This window comes from Hyperoodon ampullatus (assembly GCF_949752795.1).
Source record: "Hyperoodon ampullatus genome assembly, chromosome: 7".
In the NCBI taxonomy this organism is placed as follows: domain Eukaryota; kingdom Metazoa; phylum Chordata; class Mammalia; order Artiodactyla; family Ziphiidae; genus Hyperoodon; species Hyperoodon ampullatus.
The window spans coordinates 100348258-100374400 of NC_136920.1; the positions used below are offsets into that span (position 1 = coordinate 100348258).

Sequence of the window (26143 nt, forward strand, 5' to 3'; positions counted from 1 at the left end):
ATTTTCTCCTTCCGTCTCACTTCTCCTTCTGGGACCCCTATAATGAGAATTTTGGTGCGCTGAATGTTGTCCCAGAGGTCTCTTAGGATGTCTTCATTTCTTTTCATTCTTTTTCCTTTATTTTGTTCCATGGCAGTGAATTCCACCATTCTGTCTTCCAGGTCACTTATCCATTCTTCTGCCTCAGTTATTCTGCTATTGATTCCTTCTAGTGTATTTTTCATTTCAGTTATTGTATTGTTCATCTCTGTTTGTTCTTTAATTCTTCTGGTGTTTGTTCCTTAATTCTTCTAGGTCTTTGTTTAACATTTCTTGCATCTTCTTGATCTTTGCCTCCATTCTTTTTGCAAGGTCCTGGATCATCCTCACTATCATCATTCTGAATTCGTTTTCTGGAAGGTTGCCTATCTCCACTTCATTTAGTTGTTTATCTGGGGTTTCATTTCATTCCTTCAACTGGTACATAGTCCTCTGCCTTTTCATTTTGTCTATCTTTCTGTGAATGTGGTTTTCATTCCACAGGCTGCAGAACTGTAGTTCTTCTTGCTTCTGCTGTCTGCCCTCTGGTGGATGAGTTTATCTAAGAGGCTTGTGTCCAGGCTGTGATCCTTGAAGGGCTGGTTTCCCAGACCTGCCCTGGATGTGATGCCAACTGTATTTCTAGGTTTAGGGCCCTGACCTAATAGGCATAAAAGTTGGGGTGATTCCTAATGCGAGTGAAGAACACATTGCAGGATAATGGCAAACAGCCTCTTGAATCATGTCAACATTCTCCTCCTGATACACTGTGCTAACCATAGGCCTTCTTAATTTTCTTAGCGAAATGTCAGAAACAGAAGAAAGCCATTCTAGCATATATCTCCAAGGGGGCTAAAACCATTATGCATAAACAACCTCCAGAATCACTGGCTTCAAAATATGTGTCTGGCTTTTTTGACTATGGAAGAAAGAATCCAAATAAAATCATTTGGCCTGTCCAATTTTCACAGAGATGGCTTGATATAGGACAAATCAGACAGATTACCTTGGATAAGTTGTTAAGTGCTACAGTTTACAGAAAAGGGATTCTTAACTGGGGTTCCTGGACTCTAGGGCCTCCACAGATGGGCACTGGTGGGGGGTGTCACCAAATCCCCTGAAACCATAGGCAAATTCGGTATTTATGTGCTATGGGCATCGTTTTGAGGAGTATATAATCTGCCCCATATCTCAGAGAATCAGTAGAATCTGAAAGGTGTGGTGACTTCAAAACAAAACTAAACAAAAGGAGAACAACAAAGGAAGCTGTTTCTGGATTTCCCTGGGAGAAGCTTACTGTGAGGATTCCTCCATCCTGGCTGTTCAGTAGAGACAGGCACTTCCGGCTCACCTCCAGGGCCCAAACCTACAACAGCAGGGAGTGGGAGAAGGAGTTTGCCTGTCCTGGTCACGGTCCTCTGCCGCTTCCTGCTGAGCGCTCCAGTAGAACCGACCCCCTCCACTCCCTCCCTCTCGCCACCACCACATCTGTCCACATTTCCTTCACAGCATCTTCTTCTATCGCTCTCATTTCTTCCCACGTCCAACTCTCCTAACTACAGGGTGACACCTTGAGAGCAGGGACCACATCGTACTTGACTTTGTAAGTGCAGAACCTAGCACTGTGCTCGGCGCCCTGGATACTCAACTGGTTTTCAGAATCAATACCTGACAGAGCGACTCATCCATCCCTCGGCAGCACAGGGACAGAGCGTCCACCCAGTATTCCCCATTCCCACTGCCAGTGTAGAAGCACTGCCATGCTTCTATCCTCTTTGCAGAAATGAGAACAGTTCTATGCAACAGAACGCGTTAAGGTAGGGAGAAAAGAATGCGGTACCTCAGAGACAAAGGGGGACTGAAGACACAAGTTCATCATGAGTCCCAGGAGGGTATATATGACCTCTCTGAACAGGTCCACATCCTCCTCACACTTGGCCTTTGGAAATAAAACAAGGTGATCAATGATCTTCCTGCAGCTTGTCATGGTCATCTGTTCCCCTTGGCGATGGTCTCAGTGTCACTCACACTCCCTAAAATTGTCAGTGTCATGAACCTAAGTGATGTGGGAAGGTCTGAGACCAGTTTACAGCACAGAGTGTGTGGTGCCTCATGTCGTATGTCATATGTTGTATGCCCTGGGTTCAAACTGCAGATGGAGCTGCTGAAATGGGTGCTCAAGCCAGCTCCACAGAAAACCCTTTGAACATCTCTGGGGTGGAAGAGACTTGATCTGGAGGACTCTGTAAGGCCAGCTGCCCATCAAACCTACTGTTACAGAGGGGGTAAGCCACTGGCCCCAGCACCCTCAAACAGAATTTTTGGAAAAGCCAGATAATGAAGAAGAAGCCAATGACCTCAAAGCAGGTAAAAGACCAATTTTGACTAGAAAAGCTGAAATACCATGAGGCCCAAGCAGGCATCCCTGAATTCTTCAGAGGCAGACATCTGTCGTCGGGTGGCAGCCTCAGCGCTGAGGTTTCCCATAATGGCAATACACTGGCAGAGAGCTGAGGTGTTGGTGACCTTGGGATCTTTCTTCTAAAAGGTGATGAAGAGAAAGCGAATCTGCAGAGAGCAGGCAAATGATGCCAGAATAATCTCTAGGGGCATCCCTCACTCACCAAAATGTCTGGGAACCAGATAGCATTATGCCACATGGGGACATCAGTGGGGTCATGCTGGCAGAAAGGAAGGAGGCACACAGAGGGGGAGACCCCAAAATCACCTTGGCCTGGAATAGGGAGGCCTAGGGCTTAATCCCGGTTGCTCCATCAACTAGCTGGGGGCACTGGGACAAGTCCTGTCCCTTTTCAGACCTTCCATTTCCACATCTGTGAAATATTGGGGTGTCAGTATGCCCTCTAAGGTCCCCTGAAACTTCTATGTCTCACTGGGGACAGGTCTAGTCACAGAACGCTCTCCTGGAGGACTCCTGGCCTGGCAATTTTCTCCCTCATCAGCTCCAACCACCACACCTGCCCTCCTGACCGAGATGACTGCCATTCAGGGGACAGGGTTGCATGTGGTACTTATGACGGGACTTGGCTCAGAAGAAGACTGATGGAGACCGACAAAATCTCCTTCTTCGCCTACTGCAGCCCCCAGGCAGGCTTTCCTCCCCTGTAACCAGCTTTGCCTGTATGCCATCTCCACCTGCCCCCACTGCTGCTGTTTCAACAACCAAGACTTGTATAAATTCCAGTTGTGAATAAATGATTAATCAACCTGAGAGGCAACAGGAGTTCTGGGGGGCAAACTGTGTTGAAACAGCCCCGCTCATGCTCCCAAAAGGGTCTGTCACAGGTGATAAAATGAGGGCTTACTCACCAGCACGCCCGTCAGTGCCAGGAGAACATCTGGAAGGCTGGCCTGGAACCAGACTTGGAATCTGTCGAGAGAACATCAGCCATGATTTATTTCTTCCCCGTGCAAACTAAAACATAAATACAGCATCTTGGGTGATGGAGCAGACCGTCCAACCCTGGGCCCGTGTGATTTGCCCCTGCATGGATGATTCATTCGGAACCAAAAAAGGTCGTCACTGGGCAGGTAATGTGGCTTTACTTTTTCTTAGCCTGGAGACTTGCCTTTGATGTTAAACAAAAGATCTCAGAGGGTGGCCCTCTCATGCAGAAGCTGCTAGAATCCCTAGGTTTCTGCCGAACTGACTTAGCACCACCCCTGCCCTCCCCTTGCTTTGAGTCTACACGCTGTGTGCCGTGCAAACAGGAGACACGGTGTAAGCATGTTTACGTGTCACAGCCATGAGGAGGGCCCCGAGGCACACACACCTCCACCAGCTAGAGAGGCGAGTACACCCTCCCAGCCCGTGCTGATGGCCGGCTGCCAGCACAAACAGCTCTCTCTCATTGTATGACCGTTCCTAAGTAAGACGCCCTAAAGTTGATGAGGAAATTAAGAACAAAACAAGATGCAGTTTTTAAAAAACTGAAAAGTTATGAAAATCTAAGACTTTTACTGTCTTCCCCAGCAGCAGCTAAACAAAGAAAAAAAAAAGCGCGGGGGATGGTTACCCATACTGCCACTGGCAGCTGGGAGGGCTCTACTTTGTCTCTTTCTCTTTCATTTAATCAACACGTCTGCCAGGCAGTTCCTATTAGGGAAAGAAGCCTCACCGCATAGCAGATTTGCTTGCTGGGAGAGTTACTGTTCTAAGTATGTTACTGCTTCCAAGCTCATTGAGGGCCGGGTTGTCCCCTGCACCTAGAGGGACTGGAAAGGGAGTGGCTGACCACAGCCCCTGAAGACATCAGCTGCCCTACGCAGTGAATCTTGTGATGCTCAGTTGGTCTAGCCTCCCGTGTGCTGCACGTTTTAGAAGATCAGACAGTTCAACAAAGGTTGAAGAAGGAATGTCAATTTCTGGAAATAAAAATTACCTTTCTTCCAGAGCCAAGTCTGTGAGCAGTCCCATGGCTGCGTTGGCCTTTTTATCTGAGAAATCAAGAAACGCCAGGAGGGCTTCCAACAACCTGCAAAAATCCATAACACCCTCAGGGTGGGCTGACCTCCAGCTGACAGCATCCGCAACAAGGAGGCTTCGCATGGAGGCCAGGAAGGAGTCAGCACCTGAGTGAAATAAGCTGAAAGGGCCTTACCATGCCCACCAGGAAGCCCAGCCCCTGCCCACCCCAATGAGGCAGACACTCTCCCGTGGGAATGGCTCTACCACTTAACGTGAGGGCCCAGGGGAATTAACAGTTTTAACCAAAGTTCACTGATTATCAGATGCTGACTTGGAAGGAATCTCTGATGCCTCTGCCCTGGGACTCTGGCTTGGCCAAGTTGAATCACACAAATGACATCTAAATGGCATGCTTACTAATCTGCTGATGACTAAGTGGGAAGGCCCCCTAATGAAGTGGGGGGTGGAATCAAGATTTAACAAGATTTTGACAGGTTGCTGAATATATCAGATGAAATTTCAGAGAGTTAAATTCAAAGTCTTTCAGTTAGAGCTGGAAATTCTGTTTAAGTAACAGAATTGGGAGACCTGGTTTATACCTGACTCATGTGAAAAAAAACTTACACATTTTTAGCCAGTGGAAAACCTGGTATATGAGCAAACAGTCTGGTGCAGCTGCTGAAAAGCTAATGCAGTCTCAGGCTGCCTTAACAGACTGACCGGCACCAGGACAATGAGAGTAGAAGTCATTTGTCCATCCAGCAAACCCACACCAAGCACCTACAGCGTGCCGAGTGTCGTGCTCAGTGCTGGGACACAGTACTGAGCTCCTGTCTCCTACAGGGACGTGTGTCAGATGATAGGTTAGAAACAGACACATGTCAAGTGGGCACAGAGTCCACCTAGTGAGAGCTGTGGGAGGACGGAGATGAGGATGACATTTCCGCATCACTTGAAAGTGCAGCGTTGGCTACTTGTCCCTTTGTCCGTTCAGTCAACGCCACTTACTGGCCTTATGTGCCAGGTGATGTGGTAGGTTCTGGAGCCACAGGGATGAAACGAGACAAGGCCCCAGCTCCAAGGAGCTTGTAGGCCAGTGTCAGGCACGTGGGGACAGGAGGAGAGCATCTGCGGCAGAGCACACAGCAGTCTCAAAGATGATGAGGCATAAAATCGCAGAGGCACACTTGGGGACTGCTAGCAGTTCCTCACAGCTAGTGCTTAGGGAGTGGGGAAGACAGAGAGCAGCGAGGCTGGGGAGCTGGGCAGAGCCAGCCTGGGTCACGGCGGGCCTTCTGGAATGTGTGTACTTTCCCCTGTTAGCCTGTGTCCCGAGTGTGGGCAGTGGACGACTTGCTTGGTGGGGGTGTATGGGGTGGGCTGAAGGCTCTTGAGCCCCTCTCCGTCTCTGAGCTAGAGGAGGCCCCAGGAAGCTGTATTCTAATAAAGCCCCCAGGTGACTCCTAAGCGCTATATTTCTCAGAAATTCAAGAACTAGTCTTAGAGGCAGTAGAGTGATTTTGGCATTTTGAGCAGGAGAGTAACAGGACAGATGTGCATTTGGGACAAACCCCTTTGGTGGTTTGCTGCAGGTGGATCAGAGCAGGTAGTACAGGAGCCAGGGAATCCAACAGGGGGAGAACCGGGGTTTTCCAGACAATAAAGGTTAAGGGACTGAGCTGAGACAGGGCAGAGTGAGACACACAGTTGAGAAGAAAGAGGCCTCGCAATGACCTAGAAGTAATGATGGGAGACGGTGCAGGAGACCCAGAGGAAATGAATCCAGGAGATGCGGAGGAGATAGGACTGACAAGCACCATTTTCTCAGGGATGTGGGCAGGAGCCAACCAGGGAGCTCTCAGATTCTGGCCTAGGCGACGGGGTGGATGGAAATGCTATCTATGAAGACAGAAAGTTCAGCTAGAGGCTCTGGTTTGAAGAACCGCTTTTGAAACACTAAGTGTATGATACTTGTGACGTTGCCCAGTTGCAGAAGGATGTTTCCTTGTAACTTTTGAGAGAGAGACTTAGACATGATAATTAGGGCCATGGACAAGAAGAGGGCCAAGGGTAGGATCTTGCGGTCCCTGACTTGGAAAGATGACAGCATAAAGGGGGCCTGCAAAGGGAGCCGAGAAGGAACAGCAGGGAGTGGGAGTAGGGGCCAGGAAGAATGATATCATTAGGACCAGATGCCATCAGGCTGTAACAGGAGAGAAAGACAGGAAAGAGCCCATCCAACTGGGCTCTTAGATTCAGGAGTACGGCCTCCAGTCACCCACACTTATGGTACTGGGTTTATTTAGCAGCTTGTTCTGGGAGGGGTCTGGAAGTCAAACCACCTGAGGAACGGGTGAGGAAACCAGGATGCTTGACCTGGAAAACATCAATGTATTCAGACACATCAAACACTGAGATGCAGGAGAGTTGCGTTCTATCCTGCCTGCCTCTACCACAGAAGCTGGAACCATCTTCACCCCCAGGGTGGCATGTGACACAATTCTGACCAAAGAGAAACAAAAGCAGTAGCTCCTCTTGATAAAAGTTGGTGCTAACCTGTCTTAAAGAGGGATGTGACGCTTGGAGTTGCAGCAGCCTTGTGTGACCATGAGGGAAAGGTCAAGAGAAGGACAGAGACCTTGACCCTGCCATCGTTAAACCACCAAACCAGCTGTTACCATCTTTAGTCTTTTTGTTGTGTGAGAAAAACAAGACCAGTTCTCTTGGCCAAGTAATCCGTCAAATACAGCAGAAAAAATTTTACCTAGCATACGGGTATCATGTCTCTGAAGCTTCACCATAAGTCTGTGATACAGATGAGATACCAGGCACATCAATGCTAAGCAGCTTTCCTGGGTCACACAAGTAGAAAGAGACAAGCAGAGGATTTGGGCTCCTGACTGCTTGAATCTAAAACCCCAGAGCTTTGCACAAAGGGATACTGGCCCTCGCTCAGCTCCTGTCCATGCACATTTGTCCCTTCACTTTCTCATTTGGGGAGGAATATGAGGGTCATGGAACCTGTGTGCAGCCCTGTCCTGTTTCAGACTATCTCATTTCATTTCAGAGAACATGTTCCATCTCTTTCCGGTTTAACTGGAGATGGACATTAACGAGAAGAGTGGGCACACAGGTAACAAACTGAGGTTTCTTTGACTGTCTAAGGAAAGTAGGCAGGACTACACAAGATGATCACAAATGCCAAGACACTGGAAAAATTCAGATGAAACTCAAGCAATTCAAAGACAGCTGGGGAGAAAGCTTATGATAACTATAGCTACATTTACTCAAAGAGACCAAAACCAAATGAAAAAACATATGATGAAGGTATTGAGGAAATGACTGCAGAGTCATTTGAAATGTGAAATGCACTTTTGAGGATTTAACTCTGCTAATGATCTGTCTGCCTGTGTAGGTGGAGCTTCGGGGGCTGCCAAGGCCTTTCCTGTGAGCCATGGGGCTGCTGAGCTGGGCTAAGGGGAGAGTCACAGCCAAGGTTTATCTTGTCCTCAGCACACATGGACTTCCTCACTGACGTGGGACCAGCCCCAGAGGTCTCGCTGTGGTCCAGGAAGGTCTGACACTGCTTCATATTTGACTGCTTTCCTTTTGGGGAACAGAGAGTAGAAGAGAGGCTCCAAGGCATGGGAGACAGCTGGCTGAGATGCCCCGAGTCACTAGCCGTGCTTTCTCCTGCCTCATCTGTGAAATGGGGTAAATGACACTTATCTGGCCTCCTCCCAATGAGATGACAGTGAACAGAAGCGGAAGCCAACTTCTGTGTTTAGATTACATGGGAAGCATTTATAAAGCAAAGGTAAAATCACTGCTACTATTTCTTTTAGGTTGAACCACATGAAATTGCCAACATGCAGCCTTTTGTGACATAAAAAGTGGCAATTTCACATATTCAAACTAATAATCTTTAGAAGGAAAAGCACTGGTCCAAATCACCGTGCTTCAGTCTTTTTTTTTTTTTTTTTTTTTTTTTTGTGGTACGCGGGCCTCTCACAGTTGTGGCGTCTCCCATTGCGGAGCACAGGCTCCGGACGCGCAGGCCCAGCGGCCATGGCTCATGGCCCCAGTCGCTCCGCGGCATGTGGGATCTTCCCGGACCGGGGCACAAACCCGCGTCCCCTGCATCGGCAGGTGGACTCTCAACCACTGCGCCACCAGGGAAGCCCGCTTCAGTCATTTTTAAAACAAGTTTACTTAGGAAAGAGGAGCATTCCATTCCTGTCACCTTAAGCCTTGGAAAGACCTACATGTAACAGTATTTGAAATGTGTTTTATTTACTTATACCCTACCTTACTCCAGAAAGAGTTTAAGGATATGCAAAATCGGATAGTATTACCTGAAACAGGAATAAATGAAGAAAAGTAAGGGCAGGAACAGGGTAGAGCCAGGACTGAGGCTAAAAGGGCAGAAACAAATAGCCTGTTTTACAGTTGGGTTCCCAATTGCTGGTTTTGGAAGTGCTGCCATATTTACAAGGTCTGCAATGTCTGTGAGATGGAAACAGGCTCAGGAGAAGTGACACTGTCCATGGTACCAAGTTCAGACAGGAGTGCCCTGAAGGTCCTCATGAGGGAGTATTCTTCTCAAAGGCTCTTTGTTTTTGATCCTTCATTGGGTATGCTGGCACCTCTCACGTCAGAGATGTGAGACAGGAGCCGGGCAGGTGTTAATGTGGCAGGTAAGGTCCGAGATGCTGCCGGGAAGCTCCCACCCAGAGCACAGAGCCTTACCCGGTCAGGTCAAGGTGGCCCATGATCAGGCTCCGTCCATTCTCCGTCTGGGCGAGCTGCAGCAGCAGGGCCAGGGTCTGCTGCCGGATGTTCAGGACCCTGGAGGCCAAGAGGGAGGGCAGCAGCTGGCCCGTGTCGGGGCGCAGCACCAGGAGGCGCTGGTTCTCCTCTGCAAGACACAGGGCACGTCCGTCTAGTGCCGACCATGACAGCAGTCACACCAGTTCTGTCTCCCCACATCTCAACGGGAAACCCAACTCTTCCCCACGCATTTGAGAGGCAGGATAATGAAGGGTAAGAGCACGGATTCTAGAACCAGACTGCGGGGTCTGAATGTTCAAGAAACGACCTTGGCCGAGTCATCAACCCCTGTGCTCCCCATCCGTGGAACGAGGAAGGCAACCAACATAACAGAGTTGTCGTGAGGATCAAGTGAGTTAATACGTGATGGTGCGGAGAACAGGGACTGGCACACATAAATTAGCTATTATCACTATTCTGGCCAGAGGCCTCTCGGTGTACGGTACTCAGAAATGTGAGGAAAGGAAAAGAAATCAGCTTAATGGCGGAAGAGCTTTAGACCATCGATTTTCATATAATGGCCAGAGCAACTATTTGAGTTTTTTCTAGAAAACTAGAACGATCACATGAGAACATTAATTAATAAAGAAGCCTCCCCTTCCTAGACCATGAGCTATTTCCAGGGTGGTGGCATCAGATTTGCCGGCACCCTGCTTTTGCCTGGTGCATTTTCTAACGAGGTACGTGAATTTGAGAGCAGGCAGAGGTACAGGCTGGGGTATGAGGCTAAGCTATGAAACAGAGCAGAGTTTGTTTAGTTTACATAAAAATGAAAAGTAGCTCAGTGCAAACAATTCAAATAACACAACGTGTATACGGCTGAAAATGAAAGTCCTCTTTTCTCGTCCATATCCCCTCCAGGTAAGCCCTTTCCCTAAGGGGGCTAGTATTCACCCTTCTTATGAACAATGTTAAAATATGATACATCCTACCCTGAAACTGGCTTTTCTCTCTCAGTCAGCACTATATCACAGACATATTTCCACGTCTTTACTTTTAAGCATTCCTTTGTCCTTTTTAAAAACTGCTCTGTATTTATTGAATTGGATGTACCAAGATTTCATTGATCTGAGATACAGCATGTACGTCACAGGCTGTCCGTCAGTATTTTTCCAGATATTAAAGAAAGAGGTGACCCCAAGATTCACAGAAACCAAAGTGGGCTTCAGGGTGAGGAAGTTGGACTGCACGGAGGGAAGCATGTCCAATTCACACTGAGGAAACACCCGGTCACCAAGCCTGCCTCCCTAACCCTTGGGCAGGGAGGGCGATTTGCAAAAACACTGCTCAGAGCCGGTGCAGTGTTCTACAAGTAGCAGGGCACCTTGATTAGGATATTAGTCTGAACATAATTCCCTGCAGGGAAGAGTCCCCCTGATTCTCCAAAACTTAAGAATTCTAGAATTTAACATGATTCCTCCACTCTACTAAATCAGGAAAAAAATCATATTACCTCATATTCAGCATTTAATCGTTTACAGGCTGCATTTACAAGCTCTCTCGACAGCTCCCCACAAAAGCCTGTGCATGGCATACACAGCTATCACTATTCCCATTTTCACTGTTTTGTGTCCAAAGTCAAACATTTTCCCCTCATTAAAAAAAAAATACAATTGTTTTAAAAAATGAGGGAAATATCTAAAATTTTTATTGAGGTCACTAAAGTGATAAAATTGTACAAAAACTCAGTGAACCCCAGAAGAGGCTAATATGCAAAAAAGGAAGAGTTATGGTAAATAACTCCCCATAGCACGTTACTGTCCCAATATTATGCACTAATTAATCAGTGTCACAAGAGCCCGGCAGGGATGGTTGTCGATCTCATGATGCTGAAACCGGTACTGTGGTCAGCAAAAAAGGAGCACTATTTCTCAGCAGACAGCAAAGGAAAAACTCTGCCCACCTCACTGCCAGTGCACGAGCTGAAATCACTAGTCTGCAAAGAGCCAGGGCAAGTGCCCAGGTGATGAGACCACGCGTGATGCTGACCGTGACCTTGCCCACTGTGGAGGCGGCTGCGGGGTTGCCGGAGACACGACTGCAGTGCAGGTCTCGCTTCTGATCCATATGCTTTTCCAGGGGAGTGTCTAGACCACCATCTCCAGGGCCTGTCCTAGAGGAACAATCCTGCCTGCCCACACCCCCGCCCCATAGCCCTCCCATTACCAGTGCATTAACGATGATTGATGGTTATTCACTGGCTTACCGTTCTCACTGCACACCGCGTGCCAGAGCCTGAGCACAGACATGCATACTGTCTCTTCCACTGCATCTTTTCCTGCTGTGGAAAAGCACCTACAGTGGGCAAGGGAGAGCCATATTAAAACTGCAGATCAGTCTTGATCTTCCTTTCAGTTGGTTTCATTTCACCTCCAGACTCCTCAAATGTGGGTTTAAGAAAGTCACTTCTTAATCCAGAGCTGCAGGTCACCAGGACCAAAAGGGACTGCTAGGACCTCAACTGAGAGCTCCAGGACAAGGATGCAGCCGAGGAAGCTGGGTCTGTACAGAGGGAGGGTGGTGAGCCAGGGGCCAGGGCGTTGGCTGCAGCAGGACCAAGGCACTGTGGTGGGCCAGCAGACCACTCAGGGTGCGTGAGCCTCATCACACACACAAACGTGTGCCGGTGACTCCAACCCACACCAGTGTCCTAAGCCATGGGAACTGCACCAGAACAATTGAAATACAAAATAAAATAAATTTAGCAAACGACCTCCTGCCATAGGGGTCTTTCTTTAGATACAATGATAAATGAGATCAGCCAGGGACCAGCTGATCTCTTTTCCTGTTATGATTAGCAAAGTCCAAAAGGGGACAAGAACAAAGAGCAATCTTGCAAAAACTGGTGGGAAACCAGCAGGAGTGGTCATTTCTCTGACTCTGAAGTGCTCGGAGGAACCCTGGGAAGTTATCCTAACCCAGTATTGACTGAAGGTAGTACCATCCAGTGATCACGCTGCCTGTGTGATGAGTGTCTGATTTCATGAGAAATGGTTGTCTTTCTTTGCTTTGAGGCCAGGCTGTCTTTACAAACATCCCTACCTTCTTATGACCTCATTCTCACTGATGATACTGAATCCATTGTGTGTTCTGAATAAAGTTCGTTCCGTGCCTGAAACAAGTTCAGAGAAAACCGGGTCGTCAGACTCCTGAACTGTCTGGCTGACGTCTAGCTGTCACAGAGCCAGATGATAACAGAAACCCAATATGGAATGTCTAGGTCACCAAATCCACAGTTTGGGCAGAAACAAATCCCTCCGATTCTGAAAGCTAAGGCTGTCATCAGCCACTTGGGGCCCCCGTGAGAGGGACACCCTGTTCAGAGAAGGAGAGCTGAGCCCGGGGGGCCCCAAGAGTGATGTGACAACTCATCATTCTTAGAGAGCCTCCAGGAGTCGCTTAACCTCCTAGAAGAACTGGCATATCCATCTGTTCTTAACAAGTGTTTATTTCAAAGCCGTTTCCAGGCTCTAGAGAGGAACCTATAATCTCCAAGAAACTACTGCAGGGGTGTTTGAGCACCCTCCACTGTACACTAAAGGAAATCAGACTCCATCCATTTGTACAGACATCATTCTGACACTGAGTAACAACCCTGGTTTCAGCCCTGGGATCAGTAATTACAGAAACTTCTAAAACAGAGCACCGTGGCTCTCGTTAGCAGGACGACAGCTGATGTTGGCTCTGAAACTATTTCCACGTCCTAAGCAGCCATTAAGTGTAACTGGGATGAACGTTACAGCTTATCTTACAAAATTCTGTCTTCCATTCCTCTACGGTTGGGGGGAACTTTGTGGGGCTGGTACAGCGTGTTGGGGGTGTATATGGGGTCTGTGTGGGGTATGTAAAGGGTGTGTGGGTACGTGAAGCATGCGGGGAACACCCGGGAGGGGTGAATATGTGTGGTGTGCTTGTGCTATAAGCATATATGGTATATTTGTCCCACACGCGTGTTGTGTGTGTGTGATGTATGTGATATAAGTATACATGATAGTGAGCACATGCTGTGTGTGTGTGTGTGTGTGTATGCGTTGTGAGTATATATGGAGTTCATGCCGTCTGTGTGTTTTGTGTCGTATTGTGTGGTGTTTACAGCATGTGTGTCATGTGTCAGCATGCTCTGAGGACAGGATGGAGCTGGGATGGGTTATGTTTCTTAAGCACCGCCTCTAGCACCGACATTACAGTAGACCTTCAATCAGTATTGGTGGAAGCAAGGGAGGAAGGGATTCTTTGCCTCGTGAGGACAGACCTCTAAACCCTGTCCCTTTATACTGACAACATTCATGAGATCACACACATCGCTGGCTTACAATCCTTCATCATGTCAGTCAGGGTTTCAATCCCCCCTGCATAGAACAAGGGGATCTGATCAGGCTTGGAAAGAATCTCCAGAAGATTCTTGGTCGTCACAGCTGTGTTCATTCCTGAATCCAGTGCTTCCTGAGCTTCCTTCTCTTGAAGGTCTGCTTTTTCCCGAAGATCTACCTGATTCAGGTAGTCTAGCAAAACAAGAAGGAAAACACAACAAAACCCTAACAATCAACATGTCCACACATGGAGCGACCTGTTTTTGAGGATGGGAGTCTGAAAGGCAGAAAGCATTAAAATAATTCAGACTCATCTTCAGCAAGGAAAATTTTAGGAGGCATGTACAGTTTCTACCAGGAATCTTAAAACATCTTGGGAATTATTCAAGGAAAACATTGTTCCTTGTCTAGAAGGCTTGGAGGGAGGATGGTGGAGAAAAGGAGGAAGGCCAAGAACAGAGGAAGAGGAGCAAGGCAGGGCTGTTAATGAGAGGATTTGATTGTGCAGGGCTGGGAGTGGCTGTGCTTGCGGGCAAGTGCAGAGAAGGCATGGAGGGCACCCAGGACCGGAGCACAGAGGGGAGGTGCAATTTGAACAAGGACGTCGGCAGCAAGTCTCACCTTTCACCTGTGTCTGCAGCTGGGGGTTTATTTCTAAGATCTTCTGATAACACTCTCTAGACTGGAAGAAAGAAACAACGTCTTGAAGAGTGGTTAGGGGGGAACGGTGATTATAAGAAAGGCACAGGGTATCGTTATCTCCTCCCAGTCTCCCCCACTACTCGCGTCGGAAGCAGGCATGGGGAACGCAGCATGCATTTGACATTTTGTTTAGGCTTCTTTGGTTCTGTGGGGCAACAGGTATTATTTCAAATTTTAATTTAAAAAATAGTGTTGTCAGATACAGCCTGTGTTGGAAAATATCCAGTCCTAAATTCTCGTGGCTCATGTCTGGCTGGGATAAGAATAATCATAAGGTAAATGCAAAATTCAGATATGATATTTGCACTGAGAAAGAACAGGAGGATACCTGTCAGATATGCTCATAGGGAATAAGGAAATAAATGAAGCTAGAAACACTGCTGACAGAGACTTGGGAACAGGAAGCGAGAACTGCCTATTTAAACGTACAGGCTGCAAGGAGCTGGTAAGGGGTCTGTTCACTGGCCATGGAAGAGTCAACTAGAACACTTGAGAATGAGAGGCTCATTGAGGACACTGTTAGATAGGAAGTTTCTGGAAAAGAAAGATTCTTGTTAGTGGGGCACGATGCTGGGTTTAGAGCAGTACAGTCCTCAGGGCTATCAATGTGGCCAGTCACTGAAAGAAAAGGCTCAGAAAAAATCCCCAAAAAACAAAAAACAAAGAAACATTCTGAGATATCTTAAAAGCTCAAGGCTCATCTAGAAGATTAGGATTAAGAAATGAACTGAAGAAAAAGCATCACATTAAAACAGAGAATAGTGTTGCAGGATATCAAACATGGTAACTGTAATAGACTGAATGTTTGCATCCCCCCAAAATTCAGATGTTGAAAGCTAACCCCCAATGTGATGTATCTGGAGGTGGGGCCTTTGGGAGGTGATTAAGTCATGAGGGTAGAGCCCTCATGAGTTGATTAGTGTCCTATTAAAGAGACACCAGAGAGCTCCCTCACCCCTGCTGGCTGTCTATGAACTAGGAAGCAGGTCTTCACCAGACACTGAATTTGCCGGCATCTTGATCTTGGATTTCCTAGCCTCCAGAACTGGGAGAAATAAACCTTTGTTGTATAAACCACCCGATCTATGGTATTATGTTATAGCAGCCCAAAAGGTCTATGAGAGTAACCCTGTATCCAACTTCTTTTTAACCCTAGCTCTAATCTATCAGCAATTCTTGTTGGCTTCACTGTCAGTATATAAGCAGAACCCCAGCACTTCTCACCACCTTCATCATCACCAACCTGGTCCAAGCCATCATCAACTCTCACTTGGATAATTTGTTGCAATAGCCTTCTGACTGGTTCTCTCTTCTTTTCTTATATGTCAAGATATATTCTCAATACAGCAGAGTGATCCTTTAAAACATGAGTTAGATCATTTCTCTCCTTTACTCAAAACCCTCTGATGGCTCCCAGCTCACTCAGAATAAAAGCCAAGGTCCTTCCAAAAACCTGTAGGGCCCTAGGGGATCAGTCCCCCATGTGTCCCCCCACCACCTGCTCACCTCATCTCCTCTCACTCCCCTCCTTGCTTGCTCCATTCTAGCTAGCCCTCTATCTGGACCACTCTTCCACTGTATAATATATCCACATGGCTTGCTCACTTCACCCCTTCCCTTCCTCCAGAGAAGCCCTCCCTGACCACTCTCTGTAAAACCAATCTCACCTTCACCACTTCCTGATTTAGTTTTCTCAGTAACACTTATTGCTACCTAACATACTACACATCTACTTATTTGGTTTCTGTCTTGGGACAAGTTGCCCCTACCACAGAATGTGAGTTCCCTCAAGTCAAGGATTTTGTCTTGTTTGCTACTGTATTCCTGTTGCCTAGGACAGTGCTTGGAACATAGAAGCATGCATTAAATATGTGCGGAGTGAATTAATTAACTGAATGAATGAATAAGTAAATGGAACTTGGTGGAGATTAATATTTTCCTTTTTACTTCTCTATTATTTGACCTTATTACAATAAGTCTGTATTACTTTTAGAATTAAAATCCAACAAAGAATAATTTTTTAAAATGTACAATGGGGGCAATTTCTTTTGAAAAATAATATATCTTGTAAATGGAAAGACATCTCATGTTCATGGACTGGAAGTCTTTTTTTTTTTTTTCTTTTAAATTTATTTATTTATTTATTTATGGCTGTGTTGGGTCTTCGTTTCTGTGCGAGGGCTCTCTCCAGTTGTGGCAAGTGGGGGCCTCTCACTATCGCGGCCTCTCTTGTTGCAGAGCACAGGCTCCAGACGCGCAGGCTCAGTAATTGTGGCTCACGGACCCAGTTGCTCTGCGGCATGTGGGATCTTCCCAGACCAGGGCTCGAACCCGTGTCCCCTGCATTGGCAGGCAGATTCTCAACCACTGCGCCACCAGGGAAGCCCTGGAAGTCTTAATATTGTTAAGATGGCAATAATCCCCAGGTTGATCTACAGATTCAATGCAATCTCCATCAAAATTCCATCTGGCTGAGTAATATTCCATTGTATAAATATACCACATCTTCTTTATCCATTCATTTGTCAATGGACATTTAGGTTGCTTCCATATCTAGGCTATGGTAAATAGTGCTGCAATGAACATTGGGGTGCATGTATCTTTTTGAATTAGAGTTTTCTCTGGATATATACCTAGGAGTGGGATTCCTGGATTATATGGTAGCTCTATTTTTAGTTATTTTAAGGAGCTTCCATACTGTTGTCCAATTTATATCCAACAGTGTAGGATGGTTCCTTTTTTCTCCACACCCTCTCCAGCATTTATTATTTATATTACTCAGCCATAAAAAAGAATGAAATAATTCCATTTGCAGCAACATGGATGGACCTAGAGATTATCATACTAAGTGAAGTAAGCCAGACAGAAAGACAAATATCATATGATATTGCTTATATGTAGAACCTAAAAAAATGATGCAAATGAACTTATATACAAAACAGAAATAGATCCAAAGACACAGAAAACAAACTTATGGTTACCAAAGCGGAAAGGGGGAAGAGGGATACATTAGGAGTTTGGGATTAACATATACTCACTACTATATATAAAATGGATAACCAACAAGGACCTACTGTATAGCACAGGGAACTACTCAATATTTTGTAACAACCTATAAGGGAAAAGAATCTGAAAAAATAGGTATATATATATATATATGTATAACTGAATCACTTAGCTGTACACCTGAAACTAACACAACATTGTAAATCGACTATACTTCAATTAAAAAAAATTCCACCTGGCTTCTTTGCAGAAATTGACAAAGCAGATCCTGAAATCTGTATGGTAATTCCAGTAATTCAGAATAGCTAAAACAATCTTGAAAAAGCAGAACAAAGTTATAAGACTCACACTTCCCAATTTCAAAATTTACTACAAAGCTGTAAGAATTAAGACAATGTGGCCTAGGTATAAGAGTAGACATAAACAAATGGAATAAAATTGAGAGTCCAGAAATAAACCTATGCATTTATGATCAATTGATCTTTGACAAGGGTGCCAAAATCATTTAATGGGAGACAAGACAGTCTTCTCAACAAATGGTGCTGGGACAACTGGATATCCACATGCAAAAGAATGAAGCTGGATCCCTTCCTTACACTATATACAAAAATTAACTCAAAGTGTATCAGAGATCTAAATGAAAGAGCTAAAGCCATAAAACTCTTAAATCTTGGATTAGGCAATGGTTTCTTAGATTTGATATCAAAAGCATAAGCGACCAAAGAAAAAAATAGGTAATTTAGACTTCATCAAAATTAAAAATTTTTGTGCTGTGATGTGAAAAGACAACACAGAGAATGAGAGAAAATATTTTCAAATCATTTATTTGATAAGGGACTTGTATCCAGAATTTATATTGAATATTATATTACTATATATAATATTTATATTACTTTATATTGAATATATAAATATTCAATTTATATTATATTGAATATATTTATACTCAATATAAAAAGACAAATAACCTAATGAACAAATGGACAAAGGATCTGAAGAGACATTTCTCCAAAGAAGATACCCAAATGGCCAAAAAGCACATGAAAAGATGCTCAACATTATTAGCCATCAGAGAAATGCAAGTCAAAATTATGAAATACCACTTCATACTCATCAGGATGGGTATAATAGAAAAGAAAAATAAATAACCAGTATTGTTCACGATGTGGAGAAACTGGAACCATACACTACTGGCAGGAATGTCAAATGGAGCAGCCTCTTTGGAAGACACGATGGCAGTTCTTCCAAAGGTTAAACATAGAGTTATCACGACTCAGCAGTTCCACTCCTACGTGTATAGCCAAGTGGACTGTAAACATGTGTCCACACAAAAACTTGTACGTGGATGTTCATAATAACCAAAAGCGGAAACAACTTGAATGTTCATCAACTGACAAATGGATAAATAACATGTGGTATATCCATACAATAGAATATTGTTCAGCAATAAAAAAAATGAAGTACTGTACATACTACAACATGGATGAAACTTGAAAACACTATGCTAAGTGAATGAAGCCAGTCACTAAAGACCACATATTGTATAATTCTATTTATATGAATGGTCTAGAATAGGCGAATGTATAGAGACAGAAGTAGATCAGTAGTTGTCTAGGGTTGAGGGCGGGGTGGAAGAGAGTGACTGCTAATGGGTATAGGTGTTTTTGACGAAGTGACAAAAATGTTCTAAAGTTGATTGTGGTGATGGTTGTGCAACTCTGTGAATACACTATAAACCACTGAATTGTATACTTTCCATAGGGGAATTGTTTGATATGTGAACTATATCTCAATAAAGCTGCTATTAACAATATCTAATATCTTGGTGTGTATATCTCTCTGCATGGTTACTTTCAGGTGATGAGATTACAAGTGAATTTTGTTTCTTCATCTTTTTGCTTATGTCTTTTCTCTCCAGAGACACTCCTCCCGGGACTGGATGGACACTGATAGAAGATGCTGCAGAAGAGATTCCTACAGCAGGTGGGGCTGTTATCAGATGACACTCAACATCCTTCCCAGCTCTAAGATCTTAAGATTTACCCTGGAAAATGCTAAGAAGTGGATTAATATCTCATCAACTTGGAGGAATGTGGTTCTTCTCTGAGACAATCTGAAGCACTGCTCCGAGATCAGACATGCCACTTAAGGTTCTTCTAGCACTTACCACACTGTAGTTCTTTAGGGCCAGGTGGGCTTTTCCCATGTGGAAATATGCTTTCGTGCATTTTTCATCACACTGCATAAAAGAGAATCACTGATCAGATGTTCTGGAAGATTTGAAGTTATCAGCCCCTCCCCCAACTGCCCAGCTAATAGGGTTAGGGCAGTGCTTTGATTCTCAGGACAGCCACCAGAGTTGACAATTAAGACTTTTCTGTGCATCTGTAACCAAACTAATTGATGCCTGCAAGGAGCCTGGATGCACAAGTAAGCTCTCTATTAAATTAATTCACGATACTTGCCAGTTTTCATTTCCCTTTAATGAGACAACCAGGAAACAAACCAGAAACCCTTAGTTTAGAAGAGCTCTTGACCTTGGCTGAACATTAGAATCACCCAGGTGCTTGTAAAAATCCTGATGGCCCAACTGAAACTCACATCAATTAAATTATACTAGTGGGTAGGACAGAGGCATCAATAATTTTTTAAACTCTACAGGTGATATAAGTGTGCAACCAAGTTTGAGAACCCCTGGTTTATTAAAAGGTAGGAAAATTTACGCTGGGTAAACAGCTGAGGTTACTATTATATATTTACGTTCCTTCCTTGAAATAAACCACAACATAAATACTAAGAACTTGCGTTCCTATCCCTTATGATCAGGAGGGATGCCCCCTTCAAAACTTATGAAACTTATGGCTGAAATGATACAGCTTGCACAGGGGGCCTTGCACCTGCCTGCTTCGAATTATTATAACTACAGAGGGAATGATGTGGCACAAAGACATAACCTATAATTTAAAGCATCCAGTTAATTCATTGAATCCCTTTTATGTGCCAGGCATTGTGCCTGGTTGGATGCCATCAAGGGTATAGATGTAAAGAGGTTAAGGGTCCAAGCTCAGGCTTCTAGAAAGTCCTGGGTGGAGCCCTGTCTGCCTCTCACCAGAAGTGGCATGCTGGCCAGGCCACCCAGCTTTTCTGAGGCTCATTTTTCTCATCTACAAAGTGGAGATCATTATAGTGTCTCTCTCGGTCTATTGTGAGGAGGGAACGTGTGTAAAACACTGTGGTACCAGGTAATAGAGGATTAGCTGCTGTTGTTGCAGTTACAGCAAAAGCAATCCATTTCAGGGCAAAAAGGAAAATTTAAAGAAAAGCAAAAGAATAATAGAAGGGGTAACAATAATTGTTATATTTGGAGAGGCCTTTATAGATGCATTTTCATGAATATCGTTTCCTGATTCGTTGCTAAGTGAATGACAGTAATAATATTAGTGCATTATTGTTCAGTCCTGACCATATGGTTCATATGAATTATCTCATGTAAACTTTATAACAACTCTATGAAGTAGAGACAATTATTAACCCCATTTCACATATGAGGAAACTAGGGGTTGGAGAGGTTCAAGGTCACATAGATAACTAAGTGGAAGAGCTGGGATTAAAATCTAGCCATTTGACTCCAGGACCCAAAGGCTTAAACATTACACCAGATCTCCTTCAGAAAAGTGCTACAGCAGTTGAGTAGAAGGAAATCCACTCTGAAGACATATAGTCTAACAGAGACATACTGTGTTTCAGAGGATGCAAAGACAATCACACGGAAACCTGCAGGGTGGGGGGCAGCTGAAATACAGATGTGACAGCCATTGGCAAGAGTGACAGTTGAAGCCACCAGAGGAGACGAGAGCTTTGAGGGAGAAACTGTAGGAGGAAGAAAGGCAGGGAGCTGTGGAGTGAACCCTGGAGAACCCACAGAGGATGGAACTGAGGAAGCTGGAAGGGAACTGTCAAAGGGAACGGAAACTCCGGCACTGCAGCTCACAGAAGCCACCTGTTCACAGCACCTTCACCGGCAGGGCGCCAGGGTTGCAATGGGGGAAAAGGAGCCCCAGATCGTGTCCACGTCCCACCGTGCCATTGCAAGGGGTGCGTTGTGACCACACTTCCTCAGACACTAACACAAAGGGCCACTAATGGATTTTCTCACTAATAGGCCCTTTCTCCTTCAATGAGGTCCCAACCCTCACCAGGATTCTCACAGTTGAACCCCAGGTCCCCTCAAAAGGAATCCTGCCTTCAGAGGAAGATGCAGTTTATTCTGCAGGAAGAGTTCTGCCAAGAGAGAAATGATTCTGATCTGAATTGAAACCAGCTTCGCTGCCTTATCTTCCCTGACTAGGAAGATCAGTCTTGAAATGTCATCACATGGGCTTGTCTCTGCCAATTCACAAGTGTCAAAAATATTAAACCGGCATGAAAGTACTAATACTGCGAATAATGGAGGGCCGCTGACATTCACTGCTGATATTTAAAAAGAGTGAAACTTTTTCTTTTAATTCACAGCTTCCACGTAGAGCCAATGATTGTTAGTTTTTGGAATTCCTTATACATTTTTTTCCCATCCCTCCAAGTGTTTACCCAGTCGTCTTCAACGGGAGCCTTGCTGGGCGTTTAACAAGGCTGGCTGCTGGGTGTCAGCATTTTTTAATGTCAGCTGTGCTGGGCCCGCTTTGCCTCAGTTTCACCGTTAATGGCATCATGCTTCAGTGAACATTTGGGAATGGGCCAGTGTGTCGTCCTGAATCCGCACGAGGCTGCGATGCCCTCTTTGGTCCTTTTCAGATCAGAAAAGATGCTCCTGGAAGCCCCACAAGGAGATCTTGTTTCTGCCACAGAAGGAATGAAAGCCACACCCAGGGATGATGGGGTTTCCTGGACTCTGTGGAGAAGCTGTTTATAGTCCACAATTCGGGGCACCAGCCTACAGTTAGGCCAACGTTAGCTATGCGATCCCACACAGTTTACTTAGTGAACTCTGAGGCTCTGTTTCCTTGTCAGAAAGATGAGGATAACTGTGGTATTGACCAGAACAGAAAAGAAAGCTGTGAGGCTCCAATGAGACAGCTCACGGCCAGCGTGCAGCAAACGGCAGCTTTTGCTGTTATTGCGGAAACATCAGAGGAAAACGCCCTTGCCTCTTTCTTCTCTTACAGATGATAGTAGAAAAAAGTCACAATCATATAAGGTGACAAAGCAGGCTAATGGGTCTCTACTGGAGCTGTGCAGAACCTAATGGCACCAGTTTGGGGCAGTTCTCATCACTAAAGACTGTCACGATGCAATGGGACAAGGTGTCCCCCACACCATATCTTCTAGGGGGTAAAGAAACCAGGCACTCCAGATATCCATTTTGGTGGGATGCTCGTGTTTTATAAACCGTTGTTAGTAAAGGTAAGTTTTGAATTCACCTGTTTTCTTGCTTACCCTTTCAATAAAAAGTAAGGAAGCTGGTGTGGCCAATGTGCTGCTGTTGAGATGTGCTCTTGTCTGGGGGCCACGCTCATGAAGCTGGGGTAGGCAGTGCTGGACCAGGGGAATCTATGCCATAGGATAAACCTGGCATGTTCTCCTGGCACTTCAATTTTACTTGATTATAAATTATTTAAAATAACATGGCTACATTAAGACAAATAGATAACATTTTATGGCGTGCAATGCAAAATTTGCAAGGATTTTTAAGATAAAACATGTGTCTAAAAAGAAATTTCATGCTCTCTGCTTCTAGACCCTCCAGGGGCTCATGTTTGTTCTGTTAGCACTTCAGTAAGGAAGGCTGAGAAGCACTGGTTTTGGTTATTTAGTTAAGCCCTTGTGACAGAGTAACTTGGGGGAATGTGGATTAAGGGTTATTTAAATATTTAGTCATCTGAAATAATGTTCCTATGAAGTGATCATGACATTTCTCTTTTAAAACCCTTCTAATATTTCTACCAACAGTCCTTCCTTCTCCCCACCTTTGATTATCTATTCTGTCAGGTTTCAGAGGAAATACCATGCACAGTATTAGACTATCAGCCTGAGGCCTGACTAGTATCCAAGCTGAACGACAGGAATTCTTTCTTCTGATTATTCCTCTACAAAGAGGGGGTGCTATGATACATTTCCAAATTATCAGAGCCGGAGAGGAAAAGCACGAACTGATGAGGAAGAATGGCAACACTGTGGAAACAAGCCCCCGAGGTCAGCTCTGGAAAGAGAAGGAGGCGTCTCCACTACCACGTGGAGCAAAGCACCTGATAACACAACAGTGAAGGGTGAGCCATTGCGATAAAACCCTGAAAAACCAATATTAACAGCAGCTTCTCCAGAGTACTTCCCACAGGCAAGGCACCACGTGTATTATCATAACCCTCACAACAATTCTATTCGTTCCCATTTTACAGATGAGGAAACTGAGACTCTGACTGCAGAGCCTACACCCTTTCCTGCCATGATACACTGGCAGCTCCCCTCTATTCACTTCAGGACTGAAACATCTGGCCCCAGCAAGCCCAGCTCCATCAATGTGGAAGAGGAAACAATCTTCTTACCTTCAGAGCCCAGTCACAGTCCACCAGTGCCTTCTGGTAGTCCCCAAGTTTGATATAAGCCTGTAAGGACACAAACAGCTGCTATTCATACACAGCTCTGTAGCCGGCAGTCTTCAGTCAACACAGAAAGAGTAGTCGGGCAGGAGAGTGGTGATGAGAAGTAACTCGTCCCTACCTGTGCCAGTCAGAGTCCCAGCAGGAAACAGATGCCACTCACACAGGGTAACTGGGGAGAGTTTAATAAAGGGACTATTCACAGGGTGAGGGCAGGGTGGAGGGAGAGCAGCAGTGGACAGCCATCACCACTGCCAGACCTGAAGAGGCAGAAGGAGTAGCAATGACGGGCTTCCCTGGTGGCGCAGTGGTTGAGAGTCCGCCTGCCGATGCAGGGGACACGGGTTCTTGCCCCGGTCCAGGAGGACCCCGTGTGCCGCGGAGTGGTTGGGCCCGTGAGCCATGGCCGCTGAGCCTGCACGTCCGGAGCCTGTGCTCCGCAACGGGAGAGGCCACAGCAGTGAGAGGCCCACGTACAGCAAAAAAAAAAAAAAAAAAAAAAAAAAAAAGAAGGAGTAGCAATGAACAAAACGGGAGAGGGTCGCTTTGTGAAGAGCGCTGCTCAACAGGAGCTGAGGCCTTTAGTAGAGCAGAAGCTGGGAGAATAAAGCCGCAGTTCACTTTCCTCCTTCCTTCTCATCTCGTTGGCTGAACCCAAATGGCAGTTAGAAAGCTGGGAAGCCAAGAGGGCAGTCCACAGAGGTCAATCCCCCAGGGCACAGAGCAGGGCAGAGAAGGATCTGGAGGGGCAAACAGACAGTACCCAGCACACTGACCACCCCTACAAAGGAAGAGCTAGCTTCTGGAGGCTACCCTGCTGTGAATGTTCCAGAAGGAAACCAGATGAAAAAGGGAATCAAAAAGACAGGTAATAACAAGTGTTGGTGAGAATGCAGGAAATCAGAACACTCATACACTGCTGGTGGGAATGTAAAATGGTTTTGAAAGACAGTCTGACATTTCCTGAAAAGGTAAAACACAGAGGTACCATAGGATCCAGCAGTTTCACTCCTGGGTAGATAGCCGAGAGGACTATAAACATATGTCCACGCAAAAAGTTACACCCCAGTGTTCATAGCAGAATTATTTATAAGAGCCAAAAAGCAGAAATGACTCAAATGTCCATCAGTTTTTGAATGGATAGACAAAATGGGGTAGATCCAGGCAATGAAATATTATTTGGCAATAAACAGGAATGGAGTACTGATGCATACTACAACGTGGATGGACCCTGAAACCACTGGTAAGTGGAAGAAGCCAGACACATAAGGAGAAATATTATATGATGTCATTTATATGAAGAGTCCTGAATTGGCAGATGTATAGAGACAGAAAGTAGATTAGTGGTGGCCTACGGCTGGGGTGGGGGAGGGGAGGAGGACTGGGGAGTGACTGCTTAAAGGGTACGGGGTTCTTTGGGGGATGATGAAACTGTTCTAAAATTGGCTGTGGCGAGGGTTGCACAACCCTGTGAATACACCAAAAACCACTGAATTGTACATTTTCAATGGGTGATTGTAGGTTATATCAATTGTATCTCAATAAAGCTGTTATGGAAATATGCTTAAGAAAAAGTTCCCCTTCTCTCCTCATGTGTGCAGCAAGAAGGAAGAGATATAGGAAATGAGCTGACATTTAAGAGTCAGAGCACCCCCAGGAGCCCTCGGTTTCAAATGCCTTGGGGCTGTCTTCTGGGATCTCCTGGAATTGGGGAAAATCTTAAAAATCAAGAATTAACTCAGAATTCTGTGATCCACTCAAACTAAACTGAATTAAGAATCTAGTTCATTTATAGTTTCAAAGAGGTGTGATCTATAAACAAATGGAAGTCATTTAACAGCAAGCACCATGGCTACTATACCCCCTGTATTTAATTACTGGACATGAAAGGTGCTTAATAAATTCTTATCAAGTTGCACAAAGTAGACTTTAAGGGCTCTTCTTTTGGAAAGTTCCCTAAGAAGCAGCAATGATCACCCTGTTGGAAGAAAGGAGAACCAGGCACCAGGGTCCCATCAGTCACCAATAATAGACTCAATACTCCATGGAGGTTTGCCCATGATCAAAACTGTAGCAGGGCACTGTGACATTCTGAACAATAAACCTGATGAGATATTTACATGGACAGGCCAAATATGAGGTTAGTGTTATAATTTATGAGAAATCTAAGCATTCAACCAAAGTGAGGAGTGAGCAGGCAAGAGCCAGCTAATGGAATTTCTGCCGGGCAGCTCTTCACACCAATAGATAGGAAG

The 26143-nt window shown here is 45.3% G+C and overlaps 1 protein-coding gene across 1 annotated transcript in view; it reads right to left on the reverse strand.

Moving 5' to 3' along the window:
* TTC12 (tetratricopeptide repeat domain 12) overlaps window positions 1-26143 on the reverse strand; it is a 41293-nt gene that overhangs the window by 10479 nt on the left and 4671 nt on the right. Inside the window, exons 5-16 of the mRNA XM_079707586.1 lie at window positions 23835-23894; window positions 19463-19534; window positions 14209-14269; window positions 13591-13779; window positions 12320-12389; window positions 11484-11572; window positions 9197-9365; window positions 4422-4514; window positions 3349-3409; window positions 2422-2559; window positions 1859-1957; window positions 1316-1384 (exon numbers count right to left, since the gene is read on the reverse strand). Of these exons, the coding sequence (XP_079563712.1) occupies window positions 1316-1384; window positions 1859-1957; window positions 2422-2559; window positions 3349-3409; window positions 4422-4514; window positions 9197-9365; window positions 11484-11572; window positions 12320-12389; window positions 13591-13779; window positions 14209-14269; window positions 19463-19534; window positions 23835-23894 (1170 nt within the window). The remainder of the gene's footprint in view (window positions 1-1315; window positions 1385-1858; window positions 1958-2421; window positions 2560-3348; window positions 3410-4421; window positions 4515-9196; window positions 9366-11483; window positions 11573-12319; window positions 12390-13590; window positions 13780-14208; window positions 14270-19462; window positions 19535-23834; window positions 23895-26143) is intronic.